Consider the following 20,181-nt stretch of genomic DNA (forward strand, 5'->3'; position numbering starts at 1 on the left):
CAAGCTGATGTTTTTTGTTTTTTTAAAAAATATATATATTTTACTGATTTCTTACAGAGAGGAAGAGAGAGGGATAGAGAAGTAGAAACATTGATGACAGAGAAACATTGATCAGCAGCCTCCTGCACACCCCCTACTGGGGATGTGCCCGCAACCAAGGTACATGCCCTTGACCGGAATTGAACCTGGGACCTTTCAGTCCGCAGACCGATGCTCTATCCACTGAGCCAAATCGGTTAGGGCCAAGCTGATGTTTTTCATACATTATTTCAAACTAACTCCTCTTAAAAAAATGTGTTCTCTCACATTTTTTTTTAAACATTTAGTTTTCAATATGAAGTGTTCAATAGCCCAGTGAGCTAACTCTTATTAAATGCATGCTTAAATGTGTCAAGCACTGTTCTCCATTCCTAAGTGCTTTATTTCATTTAATGTTTACAGAAACCTTATGAGGTAGGGATTCTTATTACTGTCATTTGACAGATGAGGAATCTGAGGACATTAAGGAACTTGCTGAAGGTCAAGCAGAGAGTGATGGATGAGGATGCGTTTTGAACCCAGGCAATTCAAGTTCAGAGCCACCATATTAAGTCTCATTTGCACCGGGCCATAATCCCCTGCATTTCATGGGTTAAAACCAGAGGTTGGTGATCTCTTTAGGAGTGATACAGAAATAAAAATTACGTTTTTATTGAAATATTTCTCTCCTCTAGAACTCTATTTCCTCCATCTGAAATAGTCAAGGCTTAAGAATGGAATAAAAGGAATAATTTTTTTACTTTCCCTAACAAAGAATCGTCATCTGGGCAGCAACTTACATATTTATAACACCTACTTTAAATCTTCCGAATCACAATATCTGATGGTTTTCTGCAACAAAATTTTCTCGATGGCCAGAGCTTGTTCTACACCAAGTTTACCACTGCACCGGGACACATTGCATCTTCTACTTTGGCCACAATGCTAGAACATCAGGCTACTACATCATAACAATAACCCGAATGGATGCTGGGAACCAGTGGAGATCATACAGACATTTGGTCCTCTCTCTAGTGTTTGAAATAGTTCGGGGGAAGGGAGAGGGTGGTTCCAGAAAACCACTGCTCACCCAGAGTTGGGTCTTAGAGGACTTCGAAACCTATAGTTCTTTGGAAAGTTCCGTTAGTCTCACCTCTCCTTGAGAAGACGCCTCTGCACAAATCTTGGGACTCGGGGTCTTACTGCTTTTCTTATTTAAAGAACCTTTGGGAATTTGGAACTGGAGCAGGTTTTTTGAAGTGCCTGAATCATGGACTAGACAGAATCTTGGGGTTCAACTTGTGTAACTCTTCATCATTTTGCCAACAAGGAAGCCAAGGAGCAGAGATTACAACTTGAATGTCACAGAGCCAGTCAGTGATAAAATCGCAGCGGAAAGCAGATTCTCTGGCTCTGAGTGCAGAGTTTCTAATTAACCGACGTGGCCTCCATGCCCATCATAGCCCCTGGCCTGTAGAGCTGTCAGCACGCGTCTGCGACACTCCTTTTCCTGCCTTTGTCAGGCCTCTGAGGCTGAGGAGGTCACCCGGACTCAGTTTTCTGACTCTGGGACTGAATGAGCAACACCCTGTACAATCACATAAAACTAAAACACACACATCCAATACTACTACATAGCAATTCAATGTTCTTGCACCTTCTGTAACATTGGAGAACACTGTTTATTGTTAAATAAATATACCACCAAAATCTTACTTTCACCCATGATATAAGATACATTTTTCATTCCTTACTATCAACTTAAGGATAGATTCTGAGGAAATGCATTCTGCATATAGAAAGGTTAGCATTAAAGTAAAGATGTTCTCTAGTACTTTTTACTTTTAAAGGAAGAAGACAGATTGAGATGTTTGTATGACCCTCAGAACTGACATGACGTTATGACCGCACACAGCTAGGGTATCTCACAGATAACAGGACGTACCAGGAGCAGCTGCAACAGCAGCACCAGCAAAAGCAACACGTGTTGTTGGGCCTCTGGTTTCCAGGTGCTTGAGACACGGAAGGTGCTCCCTCATTCTGTGACTGCTGCCTCTTTCGCATTTCAGCTACGGTAGTCCCGGATTGGCTGAAAGAGAGAGAAAACATAAGGTAGGGAGGGAAAAAATCACAAGAAAGATAAGGAAGTAAGGAAGCATAATTTGATTAAAAGGTAAGGGAGGGAAGAAAAGGTCAGAACACATAGGCCTGGGCTGTCAAATTAAAATTTCTCCAGAAGAGTTTTAAGAGGATATCCTAAAAGCTTTTGGGGACCAACTTCTATCATGACCTGCTTGCATAAAACCATAGCAACAATATCGCCACTTAATCAGAATCAGTTGGGAAGGTAAATATGAGGCTTGAAAGTGTATTTTTAACTTCCTTCTTTGCTCAATGATTACATCTGCTTTCCAGCATGAACACCTTTAAGTGATTGAAGGGGGTGTGTACTTCTCATGTCTCCACTGATGTTTACAGTAAGGTTAACGGGGCTCCATAAACCACTATACAAGGTTTTCAACGACATAACATTGTGTGGAAGATCAAGTGTGTTTTTGGTGTTCTCTCACATTTTTTTTTAAACATTCAGTCTCCTATCTGGCACTTCCGGTGCACCTTCCCGGGCTAATCTTAATAATATTGGCCACGTGCCTTATGCTCTGTTACATAACCTTGTTGCAAACACATCACCTCCTTCCCCTCCACCACCCAGATATATTTTCATTTTGTAGAGAATTGTGAAAAGATAAAAAGGGATCCAATCAAGAATTGCTCTGGTGGACCTTATATTACATATCATGGCAAACAAGAAAACCATTGGGGTCCCGAGTACCATACCTGTGACCTTAAATAGTAGATCATGTGAGTTGATTTGTATGTATAAGCCCAACCCTGATCTGGGACTTAGTTGAGGATTAAAAAAAAAAAATTTGTTTTAGTACAATAATATCAAATTTACTATGACCTCTTTGGAAAAGGGATGAATTCTATTGAATGATGTTTCAGTATATTCAGATATATGCAATGTATGTAAATCATATACACACATGGTCATGTGTGTAACTGAGAGCAACACATGTGGAGAATGTAAAGCACTTCAGGTTATTTTGGCATTGTGACCTCATGCTTTATACATTACATCTTTAGTTCTAAATGCAATGATAGATACTTTTTAAAACTACTGTATTCTAGAAAACAAGATAGGATCTCTTTAGTCTAGAAAAGTTACAAAATGGTCAGTAAACGAGGGCTAAAGCCACAGACATTTTGCAGTTCAGGTGTGGGAACAAAAGGATGCAGAGGCCCCTTACCCCAGCTGGTATTAAGTGCTCCACTGTAAGCTCTCCACTGGGAGACCAGATTCTAGTGCACCTGCATAAAGTCAGGGGCTGTAGGTCTGCCACTCACAAAAAGATGCTGAAAACACTATCCAGTGTCAGGCTGCAGGAGGGAGAGGATACAGACAAAGGCATCCAGCCCTGCCCTGGGCAGAGTAGCCCACGGGCTCAGTGACATGGGTCAGAGACCTGTCCAGAACCACTGATGGATAGGGGGGCAGGGATCCTGAGATGCTGATAAAAGAAGCTTCTGAGGGACCAGTGGGGACAAGATAAAAGCATCACATTCTGAAGAGTGAGTAAGAGTGAAAAATATACCTCTCACTTGATGTGTTTCTTAACAATAAAAAATCTAAACAACACTGAAAAACAGAGAGCCAACTCAACAACCAGGAGATGGCTGCATCCCCGATCAAATACAAAAACAGAATCATCTAAAACTATTGATAGTTTAATATGTGTACATTTAACATAAACAATGTGATAAAGGAAAGACTATGAGAACATTGGTGCTACTCATGCAAGAGAACAATGAATTATAAAAACAAGTATAGACAAGCAGGAAAACAAAAGGAGAGAATGAAAAACAAAGGTAAAAACAAAACCACATAGTCATCAAAAATATTCAAAGGTAATATATCTTCCCAGGGAGAATAAGAGACAGTGCTGTGCCCAGAATCCAGGGAAAGATAAAGAAATGAAACTCAAGGGAGACAAGTACAGTGTAGCATTGTCCAAGGCTCCAACATATGCCCAATAAGATTTTTATCATAAGCAGGAAATTCACGGATTACCAAAGAAGTGTTATTTTCAGGGAATTTGGCTGAGAACTTTCCAGAATTGAAAGAAAACACAACAAAACAAAGCCTCACATTAGAAGAACACATGACATGCTGCCCAGAACCAATAAAATAAATATAGAGCCACATTTACATGCATTCTAATAGAATCCCAGAACTGCAAGATAAAGGAGTAAGCTGAATTATTCCCCCTGGGGCATAGCCTGTTAGGACAGTAGCAATACTAGATGCCAGAAGATGAAGGAAGAGAGTAATGTTTTCCATGTGCTGAGGGAGGAAAGCCATCACCTATAGTTTTGTAGTGAGCTAAAATGCAAATTCCAGAGTGAAGATGATTTATGATATATAAACTGATTTATTTCTTAAATCCTTGCTGAAATCTACTTTGGCAACTATCAGTCTTTTCTGGATCACTTCAAGTGATATATGTGTCTATATATCACTACGCTATACACCTGAAACTAATATAAAATAACTAGAGGCCCGGTGCACAACATTCGTGCACTGGGTAGGGAAGTGTCCCTCAGCCCAGCCTGCACCCTCTCGCAGTCCAGGACCCCCGAGGGGCCCTTAGTGCTGTCATGGAGACGGGAGAGACTCCTGCCACCACTGCTATGCTCACCAGCCTTGAACCCGGCTTCTGGCTGAGCAGCACTCCCCCTGTGGGAGCACATTGACCACCAGGGGGCAGCTCCTGCATTGAGCGTCTGCCCCATGGTGGTCAGTGTGCTTCTTAGCTACCAGTCATTCCTCCATTTGGCTGATTTGCATATTAGCTTTTTATTATATAGGACAGTCCACTATGATTGACAAATTTTTTTTAAAAAGGAAGATATGAGAACATTCTTTTCCTTTTAAAGTTAGGAAATATAAAATAATTACCCTTTTATTTATGCATTACAATGTGATGGAGTATTATATAGCTATGAGAAAGAAGGAAACCTGTCATTTATGACAACCTGGAATGCACTTGATGGAATTATACTAAATGAAATAAGGCACATAAGCAGATTGTGAATTAACACTAGCCTGTATAGCTAAGTAGATAGAATGTCAGCTTGTGGACTGAAGGGTCCTGGGTTCAATTTCAGTCAAGGGCACATGCCCAGGTTGTAGGCTCCATCCCCAGTAGGGAGTGTGCAAGAGGCAGCTGATCAATGAGTCTCCCTCATCATTGATTGGAATAGAGTGGTGGTTACTAAGGGCTGGGGTTGGGGGGATGGGGGGTGATCCTAGTCAAAAGGTACTAACTTGCAGTTAGAAGATGAATAAGTTCTGGAGATCTAATGCCAAGCATTGTGGTTATAATCAATAATACTGGTTTATATACTTCAAAGTTGCTAAGGAACTCGATCTGAAATATTCTCATCACAAAAAATAAATCACAAATATGTGATATGATGGAGGTGTTAGTAAACTACAGTGGTAATCATATTGCAATATATAAATGTATTAAACCAACACATTGTACACCTTAAACTTATAGAATGTTATATGTCAATTATATCTCAGTTAAGAGAATCTTTACAATTTGAGGAATGAGCAAAATAAAACAAATTGAAAAGTAAAAGGCTAATTATAAGAATATGAATTTGTATAAAAAAACAACAACTGCATAAGACTAGGTTGAGAGAAACATGGTTTACAGGAGCATATTAGAAATTCTAAGTTATTTCCTGGACAACAAATTCAGTATTAATCAACTGTAAACAAAATGTAAACATAGTTAATGGGAATTTAGAATGTATTATTAGAAGCATTTCTTTTTTTCTATAAATGGATGGTGACAGCTCTTCTCTGGGCTGGTAAATAGTTATGTTCAAGTCTGGTCACCACTATTTAAGGGAGAAATAACATTGATCGTATAGTTAAGGCAGAAATTCCTAATGAAGACCAGTGTCTTTGACTTTTTCAAATTGTAAAATCAAATATAGTACATGGACTATGTGGAATACAAAAATCCAATATTAAAAATTAAAATATTTCTTCTATTTTCCTTTCAATGTGCACGAATCCATGCACCAGGCCACTAGTGTACGTGTGGGTTGTGTGTGTGTGTGTGTGTGTGTGTGTGTATTTCAAGGTAATACTGGAGAGAGTCACTCATAATGTTGCCAACAAGTTGGTGTGATACAATGCTTTCAGACTGGGATGTTGAAGATTCCCACCAGTGTCTTTTTGCCGAGACATCATTTACTTCTTATTGGGTTTTTATTTCCATTGGGTGAAATCTTCCTATCTCAGGGATCTACACAAAGTCTTGATGAATGAAGAAAGAAGACTGATGGCTTGGTTTTTCATTTCACCATAACATTGCAATTTTTATCACATGTAAAATGAACTGACTCTCAAATGACTCATAGTACCCACAATCAACTCCCTATCCAACAAACTTCATGATAACTGCAGCCATCTTGTCATGTTTAGTGAAAGCATTCAGTTTGCCATATATTTATTTGTTGATTTGGAGTTTAGCCCACCAAAAGGTATTTGCTAAATAAGCCAAACCTATGAGGCTCTCATTAGCACTGAGATGGACAGGGAAGCCAGTCACCATGTACAGGTATCTAGGCCTCCTTGTGATGTATTTTTCCCTTTGAACAGAAATAACTCACTTCTCAGTCTTAAATGTCTGATAATTACCCTGCTTTAGCCAAGCCAGCATATGTCTTTGCAATGAAGCAAGCTTTCAATGTGACTTCTTGTCTCAAGCATATTCAGCCAAAAAGAGTTATGTCCAAACCAGTTTTTGTTTCTTTTTTGGGGGAGAGGGAGGTGGAATCGGGGCAAATGTGCTATTTTCAAAATTGTGATACAGTAGTTCCCCTTTATCTGAAGTTTCACTTTCTACAGTTTCAGTTACCCATGGTCAATGGTGGTCTGAAAGTATTAAATGGAAAATTCCAGGAACATACAATTCATTCATTTTAAATTGTGTATTGTTCTGAGTACCTCACTTCATCTCAGTCCGTAGGCATTGTCTCATCTCACATCATCATAAGAAGGGTGAGTGCAGTGCAATAAGATATTTTGAGATGGAGGGAGATCACATCCACATCAATTTTATTTCACTATATTGTTATAATTGTTCTATCTTATTATTAATTATTGTTGTTAATCTCTTAATGTTCCTCACTTATGAATTAAACTTCATCACAGGCATATATCGGAACAAACATAGTATACACAGGGCTTGGTACTACCCACAGTTTCAGGCATCTGCAGGGGATCTTGGGATGTATCCCCCAGATAAGAGGGGACCATTGTTCTACCCTTTCAATGCTCATCTTACTCTTTCTTCTTTCTTCTCATTTGGGCATCCTCTCACTGCTACAGGGCACTGTGCACCCACTACTGTAATTTGCATACAAGCCTGCTTAAATTACTGAACCCTGACACGAGTCTCCTCCCTTTTGGAGTCCCCAGCACCTAGTGGAGGCACTTCCTCCAAGCAGTCCGCATGCCCTCCCAGCCTGGGTGGGAGGGTACCTGGCTCTGCCCCACCGTCTCTGACCTGGAATCCATATAATTCTACAGCTGGGCCTCGTGTGCTTTTCCTACCAGACCAGGACTCTCTGAGTGCAGAGGCCGAGCCGTCCACCTTCGTGTTCTTAGGGCGCATGGAGGGGTAATTATGTGTCTCAATTAAGCTCCCGCCAAGCAGCGGTGTTTTGTGAGCTGGAGCCAGTCTTTTATGCCACAGAGAACCATTCCTCTACTTTGCTCAGAGGAAAGAAGTTCATTTAATGGGGAGAAATGTCTCTCATAAAGTTTATCACTTTTTTTTTTTCTTCTGAAAATGTTGGTATCTGCTAATGTTTCTGCAGTTTGGAACCACGTATACACCAGCATTTATGTAATTGTACACATACATACAAAATTAGTCACTCGGATGGCCATGTCATCAAAACGATACGCGGTACAAAAGCACATTACTTCCAGGAACTTCATCGCACGGATGAGCCTGAGAACCAGGGAGCTCAGTCAATATGTGCTAAATGAGTGAAACGAGAGAGATGGAGGGTTTCTTTCTAGCACCGGTTTTCTCACGGACTCCACATTTGCCCTGAGATAAAGCGGAAGGTCATCCAATTACATGGCAATTTTAGAGAGTCAAGAAGACCGATACTTATACAGCAGAGCCTTTAGAAATCCAATTTTTACCTGGCTTATCCCTGCTTTGCTTTAGTTTAGAAAGGCAGCATTAGCTTAGGGTAAATGTTTTAGAAATTGGACCCAAAATACCTTACAGTAGGAGCACTCTTTGGCATAACCACTGCGTGGGGACAATGAGAGCCCTTAGCATAACCCCGGGACTTCCTTGTCCATTCTAAAACATGCCACGATGAAGGGAGAGCCATACATGTTTACTCAGGAAAGTACTGACTGCACGTCCACCTGCGTGACATATTCATTTTCAGGTTCACCAAACGGCTTTCTGAGAGAGTAGGTATACTCATGATTTCAATTCACATAAAGATAAGCATGTTACTATAAGAAAAGAAAAGAAAAAAAAGACTTCAAATGGGAAAAGAAAAAAAAAATTAGAAGAGAGAACAAAACCACAGTATTTGAAAAAGGGTGTGCCAGAGACCATTTCTCCCAATAATAATTATTCATACACGGATTTAAGGAAGCTCCAAAATCAGGGATAATTGTTGTGGAAGTTTCCTACAGAAAAATGTTCATATAAATATTTCCTTCAATGGGGATAGAGATTAATACTATGTGGTAGTATCCCCAGAAGGAGCTAAAGCGCAAAACATATCCCATTTATGTCTTTGTTCATTGCAATATCCTTGGATGCTCTTCAGTCTTTTTCTATAACTAAGTCTGTGATTTGCACTTGCCCTTCATGGTACTTTCTACACGAGGAAGATCTTCACATGCCACCTCCTCAGGTATATTCCGAGTCTGAATGAGTTTGTAGCCTATTGTTTCCAAAGCTACATTCTGTATAGTTTGTCTTACACCAACAGACATCTTAAAGAGAGCATTTAAAGATACGTATAATCACATAACCGGGAACCCTCTTCCAAAGCCCGTGTTCCATTCAACGTAAAAAATGGTCGAAGAGGACTTATGGGGATGTTTCCCTAGAGCACATTATTATGTCTGTTTCACCAAATTTATTACTTCCCTTCCATCTGCTTTTCAGATAAGTGTTTTCAGCCAACTGGCCCATGTTATAAAGTTAATAGCAGCTCAATCTTTTCCCTTTTTTTCATAAATACACCAGACAGTACACAAGCGATGCAGTCCACTCAGTCAGCTCTCTTCACTCACACAGTAAAACGTATTTCCTCGTTCCAGGAAGAGTGGGAGCTGCTATTAGAAAGGCTGTGTGGGAAGATGAAGGGATAAAGGCTCTACCCAGAAGCCTCTGACACGCTATTCACTTCTCAATAAGTACTATCTGAAAAGTAGAAAAGGCTAAGGATTAAAATGATAGGTTGTTTTGTGTTTGGTTTTTTTTTGGTAGAGGGAGGGGAGTAGGTTAAGGAACCATAAGTGTTCTCCTCCCTTATGTATGCATGGAAAAGCATCTATATAAAAGGCTAATATGCAACATGTCCCCTCAGGAGTTTGACCAGGAGACTGGGAGTTCTCTTGCTCGTTATGTTGTGCACTGACCACCAAGGGGCGAAACGGAACAAAGGAAGGCCCTGGCCAGCAGCCAGCAGTCAGGGAAGAAGGAAGGCCCTGACTGGCCCTCATGGCAGGCCAGGCCTAGGGGACCCTGCCCATGCATGAATTTTGTGCACCGGGCCTCTAGTTGGTAATATAAGGAATCCTATTGTTTTTGTTTTTGTTTTCTTTCAAAGAGTAACTCTTGGGGGAGAAGTGGATATTGGCAGTAATATCCAGAACATAATCAAATATACCAGGCATAATAAATATGTACTCAGAATTCTAGAATTGTTGTGAGATATTAAATAACTCTCTCCACACACAAATATATATGTACTAGTTGCCCGGTGCATGGATTTATGCACATTGAAAGGAAATTAATTAGAAGAAATATAATATGTTTATATTGCTATTCGCCCTTTCTCTATAATAGAAATGTCATAGATGAAAGAAAATTAGTAAAATGTATATGAAAATAATATATAAATTGATTAATAAATAAACAATAACAACATGATATAACAACAAAGACATAGCATAAAAACAACAAAAACATGAAATAAAAAAATGGATACAAACTATCACTGATGAATTGATTAAACTTATTCTAATATTTCCCTGTATACCACATTAAACATAAAAACAATTTCAGAGTGCTTGACTAATTTCCCTTATGATGAAGTATTTACAACTTTAATTTTAACATCACATACTCTTTGAACTTGAGAGAAAGCAATATATAACTGACCATGTCCGAAAATGGGTTCAGGTAGAAATATTCCCATTCTGCCTAGAGTTTGTCCTTGTGATTAAATGCTGGCATCACAGGAAACTAACTTTGAATTAATTTAAATAGGATGCCAGTGTCAGACAGGGACAAATATCATGCATATGCTAGTCAACATTTACTTTTAAATTGTCAGTGCAGGTCATATGTACTGGCCAGTTGGTTGGACAGCTGGACAGACATATGGTTGGTCACTTAGCCTTTCATATATATACTAGAGGCCCAGAGCACAAATTTGTGCACTGGTGGGGTCCAGCCAGTCCACCCCAATGGGGGCTATAGGGAGTGGACTGGTTGAGATGAGAGGCTGTGAGTGATTTGCCTGCTGACCCCGCCCCCAATCAGAGTGGGGGCGCTCCCTTGGACGAGGGACAAGCTGGGGTAAGGGGCTGTAAGCAGTTTGCCGGCTGGCTCCACCCTTGATTGGGCGTCCGCTCGGGGGCGGGCCAAGGAGCTGCCAGTTCCAGTCATTCCACTGTTTGGTCAATTTGCATATTACCCTTCTATTATATAGGATATACATATATGTATATTTATGATATTGAATATATAGTTTATATGCATATAAATATATGTTGTGTGTGTATACATGTATATATGTATATGTGTACTAGTATATATGTATATATGTATACACACATATACACATGCACTCACATACAGAGAGAGAGGGAGAGACTAAGCACAATGATGATCACATAGCAAGTACTCAATGATCATCAGCTATTCTCCTTGTCATCATAATTCCTACTTCATCTATGACACTTTCCAGCTACACTAATGCTCTGGATGCACTGTTGGTGGTAAAGGACCAGGGTTTGTTTTATCTTGTGTTTTTGTGTTTTTTGTTTTTTTTTAAAAATTTCCAATCAGCCATGGAGATATACTTTGGTTACATACAATAAAAATAAATAAAAATGAAAAGACCCCATGGAATATACAAGACCCAATTAGTTTTTGCTATTAGATTTAATAGACATAAAATTACCGTCAAATTGCTTTAACATTTTTAACTGCTTGGCCTCAATGTCATTACTTACTTTGTCATGGATCAATAACAAAGGGTTTGGCCATCAGCTCATGGATCGCGTGTGATCACACACTGAGTAGCAATGTTCTAATACTCATTGTCTGTACCGAAGGTCGGAAAATGCATTTTGTAGTCTAATATAGTAGTTGAGAGTTTAAATTATAGCTCTACCTCGTATGCTGTGGGCCAGTTAATTATCAAATGAAGATAATAGCATTATCTGATTCACCAGGATGTGTGAAGATTAAAGGAAAAGATCCTTGTAATAAGCATAGTGCTGGAAACACGCAACCTCTCAATTTAGGTTAATTATCCTTATTTTTATGTGTTTGTCTTTTCTGTACAAGTGTTTGGAAGATACGGGGACTTATAGAATTATTTGCATCTGCAGCATCTAGGAGAGAACTCTCTTGTCACTGGCCACCCAGTGAATGCGGATTACATTGGTTTATTACAATAGAAATATTAGTATGCACAGGAGGATGAGAAAGTGTAAGCCATTCACATGCTGTTGGGAAAATGACTTGCATCACTCTGTTCCACATAATTACTGGATTTTGTCCATCTCTCCTGATGGTCTAGGCTTCTATACATTCCCAAAGTGACCTGGAATCATTACAGCTAAATTTCTCTATCAATAGGGAGATTCTAAGAGTCAGTACTTATTTAAATACCAGCTGGTGGTGTATTACACCAATAGATTGACAGTACTTTGTTTCCATTAGATATGAACTATGAGAGACTTGACCCAGAGTTGAAAACATATAGGTTAAATAAGATGGAAATGAAACTCAAGAGGCATGTTAGAATGCATATGTATTTTAGGAATATTAAGCTGGGTCTCGTGTTGAAATATACTGAGGAGTGTTTTTCCCCCAGCATGTAAAAATGACTGTGGAGAAAAACGAGCCCCACGGACCCCAAGAAAAGAGCTGTCCTTCCTGGTGAGAGACATTTACATACTTCCTACATTTCCGAAGCTGAGAGCCGACAGTGTTTTCAGTGGCTTTGTTGTATAATAATTTCCTTCTGGCTGTTCACTTCCATATAATCAGCACAGCTAAGGCTGGTGTTTCTGGGTTTTACCAGGCAGACAAAATCGATTCAACATGACTAGTATTGCTCCTAATAACACACCCCCTTCATTGTGTTCGGCTCTGCATCCCTTGTTTAAACTTGTCACATAAAACGAGTTCTTAAGAGCGCTATTCATTTTCAACAGCTTCCTCACAACAAAACTCCCTGTTAAAAGCAGAATAGATGTCAGAAGGCCTTGCGACTCTCTAGTTACCATATTGAAAACGACTGTGGAGTGGAGGGAAAAAGGAATGTTTCCTTAATGCTGTAATTGGCCAGAAAAGGCTGCCTTTTCCAGTTACCAGGCATAAAGCTGTTATAAACAGGATACAACTTATTAAAAATTCCTCCTTAGCCTTAGCAAATTAGATGTTGTCAGCAACCCTTAATTTCATCATTAATTGGGTTGGTGACATTTTAGAAAGGATTTTTGTACTGTCCAGCCGGTGTAGCTCAGTGGTTGAGCATCTAGCCATGAAACAGGAGGTCAGGGACTCATTCCAGGTCAGAGCACATGTCTGGGTTTCCATTTCCAGTAGGGGGCATGCAGGAGGCAGCCAATCAATGATTCTCTCTCATCGAGGTTTCTATCTCTTTCTCCCTCCCCTTCCTCTAAAAGAAATGGGGAAAAGAAAGAATTTCTGCATATACAGCAATCTAGTATCAAAGATAGTTTATTGATTGATTGATTGATTGATTGTTATCCTTTGATATAGCAACCTCAGCTTGGGAAAAGAACCCAACTCCATTCTCTGAGCTCTCCTTTTGAGACACACTGCTAAGAGAAAAGAAGCTTGGGGAGGCAGGGCCTGCTCCCCAGAACGTGGAATTCAGCATGAAGCCACAAGCTGCCTGGCTTGGATGCTGATCAGAATAGAGAGCAGAATCAGGCTGATTATTTCAACTACATGAATTTACAAAGTGATGAGTGAGCAATAATACAAATAAATGAGTTCATGCATTTCATCCTATGCTCTCTTTAAAGATGGTTTACATGGATCAAATTAAGTAATTTAGCTTTAAATAAATGGAAAATAATTTGACTTATTTTGTAAAAGGTCATTCTTATTTGTTTTTCACAGGTAAACCTAGTTCAATATTGATACTAAATACAGAGAAAATGGAAATTTAGTATAGAACAACAAGGAAAGGATTCTTTTGAGTAGTGTTAGAAGAAATAATAGCTATTTAGAGAGAAATTAAAATTAAATTCTCCAAATATATACCAAAATATACTCTAAATATATTCAGACATAGATGCAAAAAATTAAAAATATACAAGTAGTAAAGAAAATACATGTGAAATCTTATAACCCAAGAGAAGGGAAAGTCTGGCAAATGATTATCAAATTCTAGAAAAAAAATAAAAGACTATTTGCATGGCAGAAAAACACAGAAAACAAATATAAACACCACCATGAGCACAATCTATAGACTGATGATAATCAATGGGAAGAACATATTTTTAATTTATAGCTTAAAGGATTAATTTCCACATAAATAAAGAGCTTTTTTAAAAAAGAAGCAAAAAACGAGTAAAATGGGCAAAAGATATACATATATGGTTCACTAAAAAGAAACATAGAATTGCACTTTCACATAAGAGAACAAACTTTAACCTTACACTTGGTAAAAAGCAATGGAGAAAGATTTACTTTCCATCTACTACTAGAGGGAAAATAAAACCATTCTTCCCTTACACAGGGTAATCTGGCCGTATCCAACAAAAGTACGTTTACGTTTATACTTTATGTAGCGAATCCCACCTCCAAAAATCTACGGTGAAGATTCCTCTCTATTAAGATGAAACAACACGTGCATGTCATACATTGCAATGTAATTCAGAGTACAAAAAAAAAAAAAGATGGGAAGCAACCAAAATGTCCATGAAGATGGGCCATGTCAGTCACAGTGATAGTTATTATTTTATCCATACTAATAACTATAATCCATAGTTATAAGTTTATCCATCACAGGATAGATTAGGAAGCATTCTGTGGATAAAGTGTTAGTCAAATCTTTCCCCTTCTGCATGAGGATTGGCTCACTGTCCAACGACTGGTGCTCCTGGCAACTTGATAAAATATCCCCACATATCCCCACAATATTGCCTCTGATGAAAATGACCCGTGGCTGGTAAATTGCAACTAGATTGGTGGCAGGGGGAGGGAAGTTGTAAATAAATTATAAATACCTTCTCTGAGGATGGTGACTTTTGTAACTAAGCTTCTGCCTTATGGAGACCCTGAAAACGATGTCTATGCAGTTGTTATAAGAGATACTGGCTCCCTGAGAACATGGCACCTCCCCACGCTTCCCGCCCTCCCTCCTCCCATGCCACCTGCTGTGGCTCTCCTCTCCCTGCCCTGAGGTGTGCCATGTGGGAATGGGCTGCTGGGCTGCCCTGGAGCCTTCACCGGCTCTAAGCCTCCCCGGGGACTTCAGCTGAGAGGAACACGGGGACTGCCTTGGGGTTCCTGTCTTTGGGTCTGAATGGTTAGGAAAACTCACCAGGGGGCATATGTATAAAACGGATAACAAGGCACCTGTGAAAATAACTATCTCTGCAACTGAGATAAGATAATTTTTCTAGAACATCTGTGTTAAATGAGGAAATAAACGGACAGAATCACGTTTTGTGTGGGTGTATAAAAGGAAATACGATACGTGTGAATGTGATACACACACATACCTACATATACATATGTGCATACATAGTTATGCACTTTTATAGAAGAGCGACAAGAGGAGGACAAGCCAGATGTGATTGTGGTTTCCTGAGAGGGAGGACAGGGATAAAGAAGAGGGAATAGGGACAACTAGAAGTCAGATTTTTCAGATTATAACTTTGTACATGGTTATGACTTTTGAACCATGCATTTTAAAAAAAATATATTTTTTTATTGATTTCAGAGAGGAAGGGAGAGGGAGAGAGAAGTAGAAACATCAATGATGAGAGAGAATCATTGATCGGCTGCCTCCTGCACATCCCCTACTGGAGATAGAGCTTGCAACCCAGGCATGTGCCCTTGACTGGAATTGAACCCAGGACCCTTCAGTCCTCAGGCCAACACTCTATCCACTGAGCCAAACCAGCTAGGGCGATTTCTGTAGTTCTTTATCTGAAAAAATAGCCTCCTCTCTTGAAACCTCCCCTACAAATTCCAGTCTCCATCTTCCCCAAGGTAAGCTTGTATCACTAATAGTTTCTTTGAATTTTGATGGCCAGAAAACATATGTCTCGTTTACAATGAATATGTCAGGATGTTAAGAAAGTAAGTTTTCTCCATTAGGTTTTAGGGGATAGGTGATTACAGTTTCCATCACAGATTTTACAAAAGTTCTCTTCTGGTAAAACAAAAGTGGCTCATAATCAGATTTTTGGGAGATAAACATTGTCTTATTTCTTTTAAAATTTTAACAAATGGACCATTTTCTTCAGGCAAGTTTGCAGAAAGAAAAGCTGGCAGAATGGCAAGTCTGTTTTTATGGAAATAAGGCCATTAGTCCATCTTTGATGAACACAATTCATTAATTCTTGGACCATACTGGTGGGGAGGAGAGAAGGAGAAACAAACAAGAAACAGAACCAGTAACTATTATTCCAGCCTTAGATCCTAGAATTGAAACGTAAGAATGGCTACAACACGACCTAAATTTAAACTCAAAGAACCATACTGTAACAAAGAAAACCTGATATTGTAAGCTAAAATTACAAGTGCCCAAAAATAATAAGTGCCCAAAATTACTTATCTTTGTTGATGCTGCAAACCATAAAACTTATCTTGGAAGACAATGTTAGTTTTACCATGTTAAGATCTGCAACATGCTTTTCCAGATAAAGGGTTTATTTTTATTTTACTTTTACTTTTTAAATATATTTTTACTAATTTCAGAGAGAAAGAGGGAGAGACAGAGAGAGAAATAGCAACATCAGTGGTGAGAGAGAATCACTGATCAGCTGCTTCTTGCACAATCTGGGGATTAAACCCACAACCTGGGCATAACACACACACACACACACACACACACACACACACACACACACACACACACACACTAGCCTGGATAAAGCTCCAGAACAGAATTAGCAGCATTGTTTTTCTACTGCATTCCTGTCAGGCCTTGCTCCTGGATGTTTAGGTATAGATACCACGTCCATGATTCCCTTAGAAATCTGTGCGCTATCTACAGGCCCTTAACAAATGTATTTTCTGTTTTATACGAGAGTAGATTCTATATCAGACTGAACACAGAAATTAAGGCAATGACACGGGGATCAGTGGCAACCGGAGGATGGGCTGTATGAACACAGTCAGAGACGCGGGGCTAATGAGAGGAGGGTGAGGTACCAAAGAGAGGTACAGGGCAGCAGCCAGCTGCCGTAAACCACTCTCAGAAAAGTCTGGCTGTGAAGGGGAGAAGGATGATGGAGAAAAGCTGGGAAAGGATGTGGAGTCATGAAGGGAAGTTTTATTTTTATTTAAGATGATAGTGATTTCAGGTTCCTGATGTAAAGATGTAAGACAAAGGACCCGCGGAGGTCACTTTAGGAGAAGCTGGGCCTCCTTGAATGTGATAGAAGGTGATGTAGGTACAGTCCAGTGTGCAGCTTCCAGAACTCCGGAGTGGCTGGGGATGTTTGTTCTGAAAGAGCTCTAACTGGTGTAAGAAGAGGAGCTGAAAAATGCCTAGGGCAGTGGTCGGCAAACTCATTAGTCAACAGAGCCAAATATCAATAGTACAACGATTGTAATTTCTTTTGAGAGCCACATTTTTTAAACTTAAACTTCTTCTAAAGCCATTTCTTCAAAATAGACTCGCCCAGGCCGTGGTATTTTGTGGAAGAGCCACACTCAAGGGGCCAAAGAGCTGCACGTGGCTTGCGAGCCGTAGTTTGCCGACCATGGGCCTAAGGAATTCCAAATGGTGAGTATATAGAAGTTACATGCAGTGAGCTATATAGAAAAAGACTCAAAATCATTGGTGTATCCTTTAATTGAATGCATTTATGTGCTATTTTCATTTAGATATGTGAACAATATAACCATGTTATGAAAATTTAGATAACATAGAAAAAAATCAATGCACAGGCCTGGTAAGTTCTCAATGTTTTTAAAATTATGTCTTTAAAAAATGTCATGCTCAGTCATTTCTGTAAGGCATTTTTACTAGTGGCAATCCTAAATAATAAAAGCCTAATATGCAAATCGATCAAATGGCAGAACAACTGGCAGAATGACCGGTCGCTATGATGCGCACTGACCACTGGGGGTCACATGCTCAACACAGGAGCTGCCCCCAACCCGCAGGCCCCAGGCCAGTGAAGGTGGTTGTGAGGAGGGGCTCCCCCATATCACCCTGCCTGTTGCCCCTGCAGAGAAAGGTGACCGGTGGTGGCAAGGGTTGCAGGGAGAGGCGGGGGGGTGGGGGTGGGGGTGTCCGGCAAGCCGGCAGTGCCAGGCCAGCCAAGGTGGGTGCCAGCGGGGGTCCCTTGATTGTCCAGCTGATCGCTGCACAGATCGGCCTGATCACCAGCCAGGCCTAGAGATTCTAGCTGTGCATGAATTTCGTGCACCAGGCCTCTAATAGGATATATTAATACATGCAAATAGTGTAGAACCTACTGTTTGTTACACTTATGATACTTGTGTTTCTATCTTATACAATATTCACAGACATCACTGTAATAGTATAATACTTAATTGCCATAATTGACTTTGCCTTTTCTCTCTTACTAGCCATAGCTATACCTAATCTCAGTCATTGCACAGATTTGAATTATAGCTCTGGAAAGGACCTCAGGGTTATCAGGTGTCATATTCTCTTCATACAAAGAAGACCAAGATCCTAATTCCATCAGGATCACACAGCAAATGAGCAGTAGAGGCAAGGCCAGACTCTGCACCCTAACATGGACAGAGGGTAGGTTAGCAGAACTGATTGAACCTGCACTATTCTAGCTCAGTGCTTCTCAAGGTTCTAGTCTGTAAAAGGCTTCTTGTTGGTCCACCCTAAGATGCGAGGTTTGCAGAGGAAGAAGGGAAGCTATGCACTGAATTCTACTCTGTGACTGACCAGTCACTCTTAGCTCATAGACCAGCTTGACTCCATGGGCTAGCCTTTGAGCAGTGCAGGTCTAATTGGAGGAAAAAGCACTTCCAAAATGTCTGGCTCTCCCTCAACCTACGAGTACTTATGATGTTGGAGTTTCATAGCCACGTTGACTTGATCACCCTTACATTTTCTTCATTAACAAAATAATGTAAGTGCCCAAGATATGGACCTTCCAGAAACAGAGCAAACATACATGGGCTGCAAGTATAACAGGACAAGCTTACTGTGCAGGTGTACAGGACTTTATTTAGAGGGAGTCCCACAGGAAAGTGGAGTGTTGAGGAAGTGGCTGTATTTTTAACCTGGTCAACTTTTTTGCTTGGTAATTTAGAATTCTTAGGTCTGTCTGTGTTTGTCTGAGAGAAATAAACCTTTGAAGGATAATCACATCTCTACTTATTCCCAGCCTTCAGCTATTCCTAACTAACACTAAACTAACTGGTTCTAGAATTTTTTATGGATTTAGTCACCAAATGCACCATGGTAATTGTATCCTGTTTTTGCTTTTTGGTCCACAACCTGGAGAAAATGACAATACTAAAGAGAGAGAGAGAGAGAGAGAGAGAGAGAGAGAGAGAGAGAGAGAGAGAGAGAGAGAGAGAGAGAGAGAGAGAGAAAAGGATGCAGAATGCAGGACACCATGATTCTCCATACTCAATAGGAACTGGTTTTTAGAACAAATGACAAATTTGGGCAGGGTGCTTTAAAAAATGTATTCTGTAACTAATAGGCTATCTGAAAGTTAATTCTAAGCTTGAGAAAAATTACCATCAAATCATTAGGGTAAAAATTATCATTGACTTCATTTCCCACTTTATAAATCAGCCTGCACGTCAATTATGCTGAAAAGAAATGATGAGTCCTGTTTGGAGATCTCTAGAGGAAGAAGTGATGCCACAATCACTGGAATAGAAAACATATGTACAGCTACCCGGAGGGAAACACTCACTCCTACTTGTCCCCTACTGATGGGCTATGTTCTTTCAGTTCAGAATTCTTAAGCATGACTGGCAATATTCAAAACACATGGAATATAGTATTAAATGTTTTAATTGTCACAAACACACCAACAAGTGGGTACTAGTCCATCCTATAAAGGATTGGAAACCAGATTAAAGGTTAATGATATAACTTGCTCTAAAGATGCCAGATGAGAGGCCAGGAATCTGTGCTCTTAACCACAAGCTTATGTTTCTCTCCTAGAAACAACGGTATTTGGGTATCCGTGTTCTAATGTAACGCCCCAGAAATCTGGTTGTTTCGTCAGAGTGCTTCTTGTCTTTACCAACCTCCAACCCCATTTTCCTTCATTCTTCCTTTTATTTTTATTTTTTAAAAATATATTTTATTGATTTTTTTACAGAGAGAAAGAGAGAGGGATAG

At 39.8% G+C, this 20,181-nt stretch overlaps 1 protein-coding gene across 3 annotated transcripts in view; it reads right to left on the reverse strand.

The window, feature by feature from the left end:
* Positions 1-20,181, reverse strand: part of RGS17 (regulator of G protein signaling 17) — a 76,804-nt gene that overhangs the window by 25,764 nt on the left and 30,859 nt on the right. For all 3 annotated transcript variants that reach the window (XM_084890200.1, XM_084890199.1, XM_084890201.1), the window contains one exon: positions 1,964-2,107. In XM_084890200.1, coding sequence (XP_084746326.1) covers positions 1,964-2,107 — 144 coding nt within the window. The remainder of the gene's footprint in view (positions 1-1,963; positions 2,108-20,181) is intronic.

This window comes from Pipistrellus hanaki, assembly GCF_964339955.1.
Source record: "Pipistrellus hanaki genome assembly, chromosome: 7".
Classification (NCBI taxonomy): Eukaryota; Metazoa; Chordata; class Mammalia; order Chiroptera; family Vespertilionidae; genus Pipistrellus; species Pipistrellus hanaki.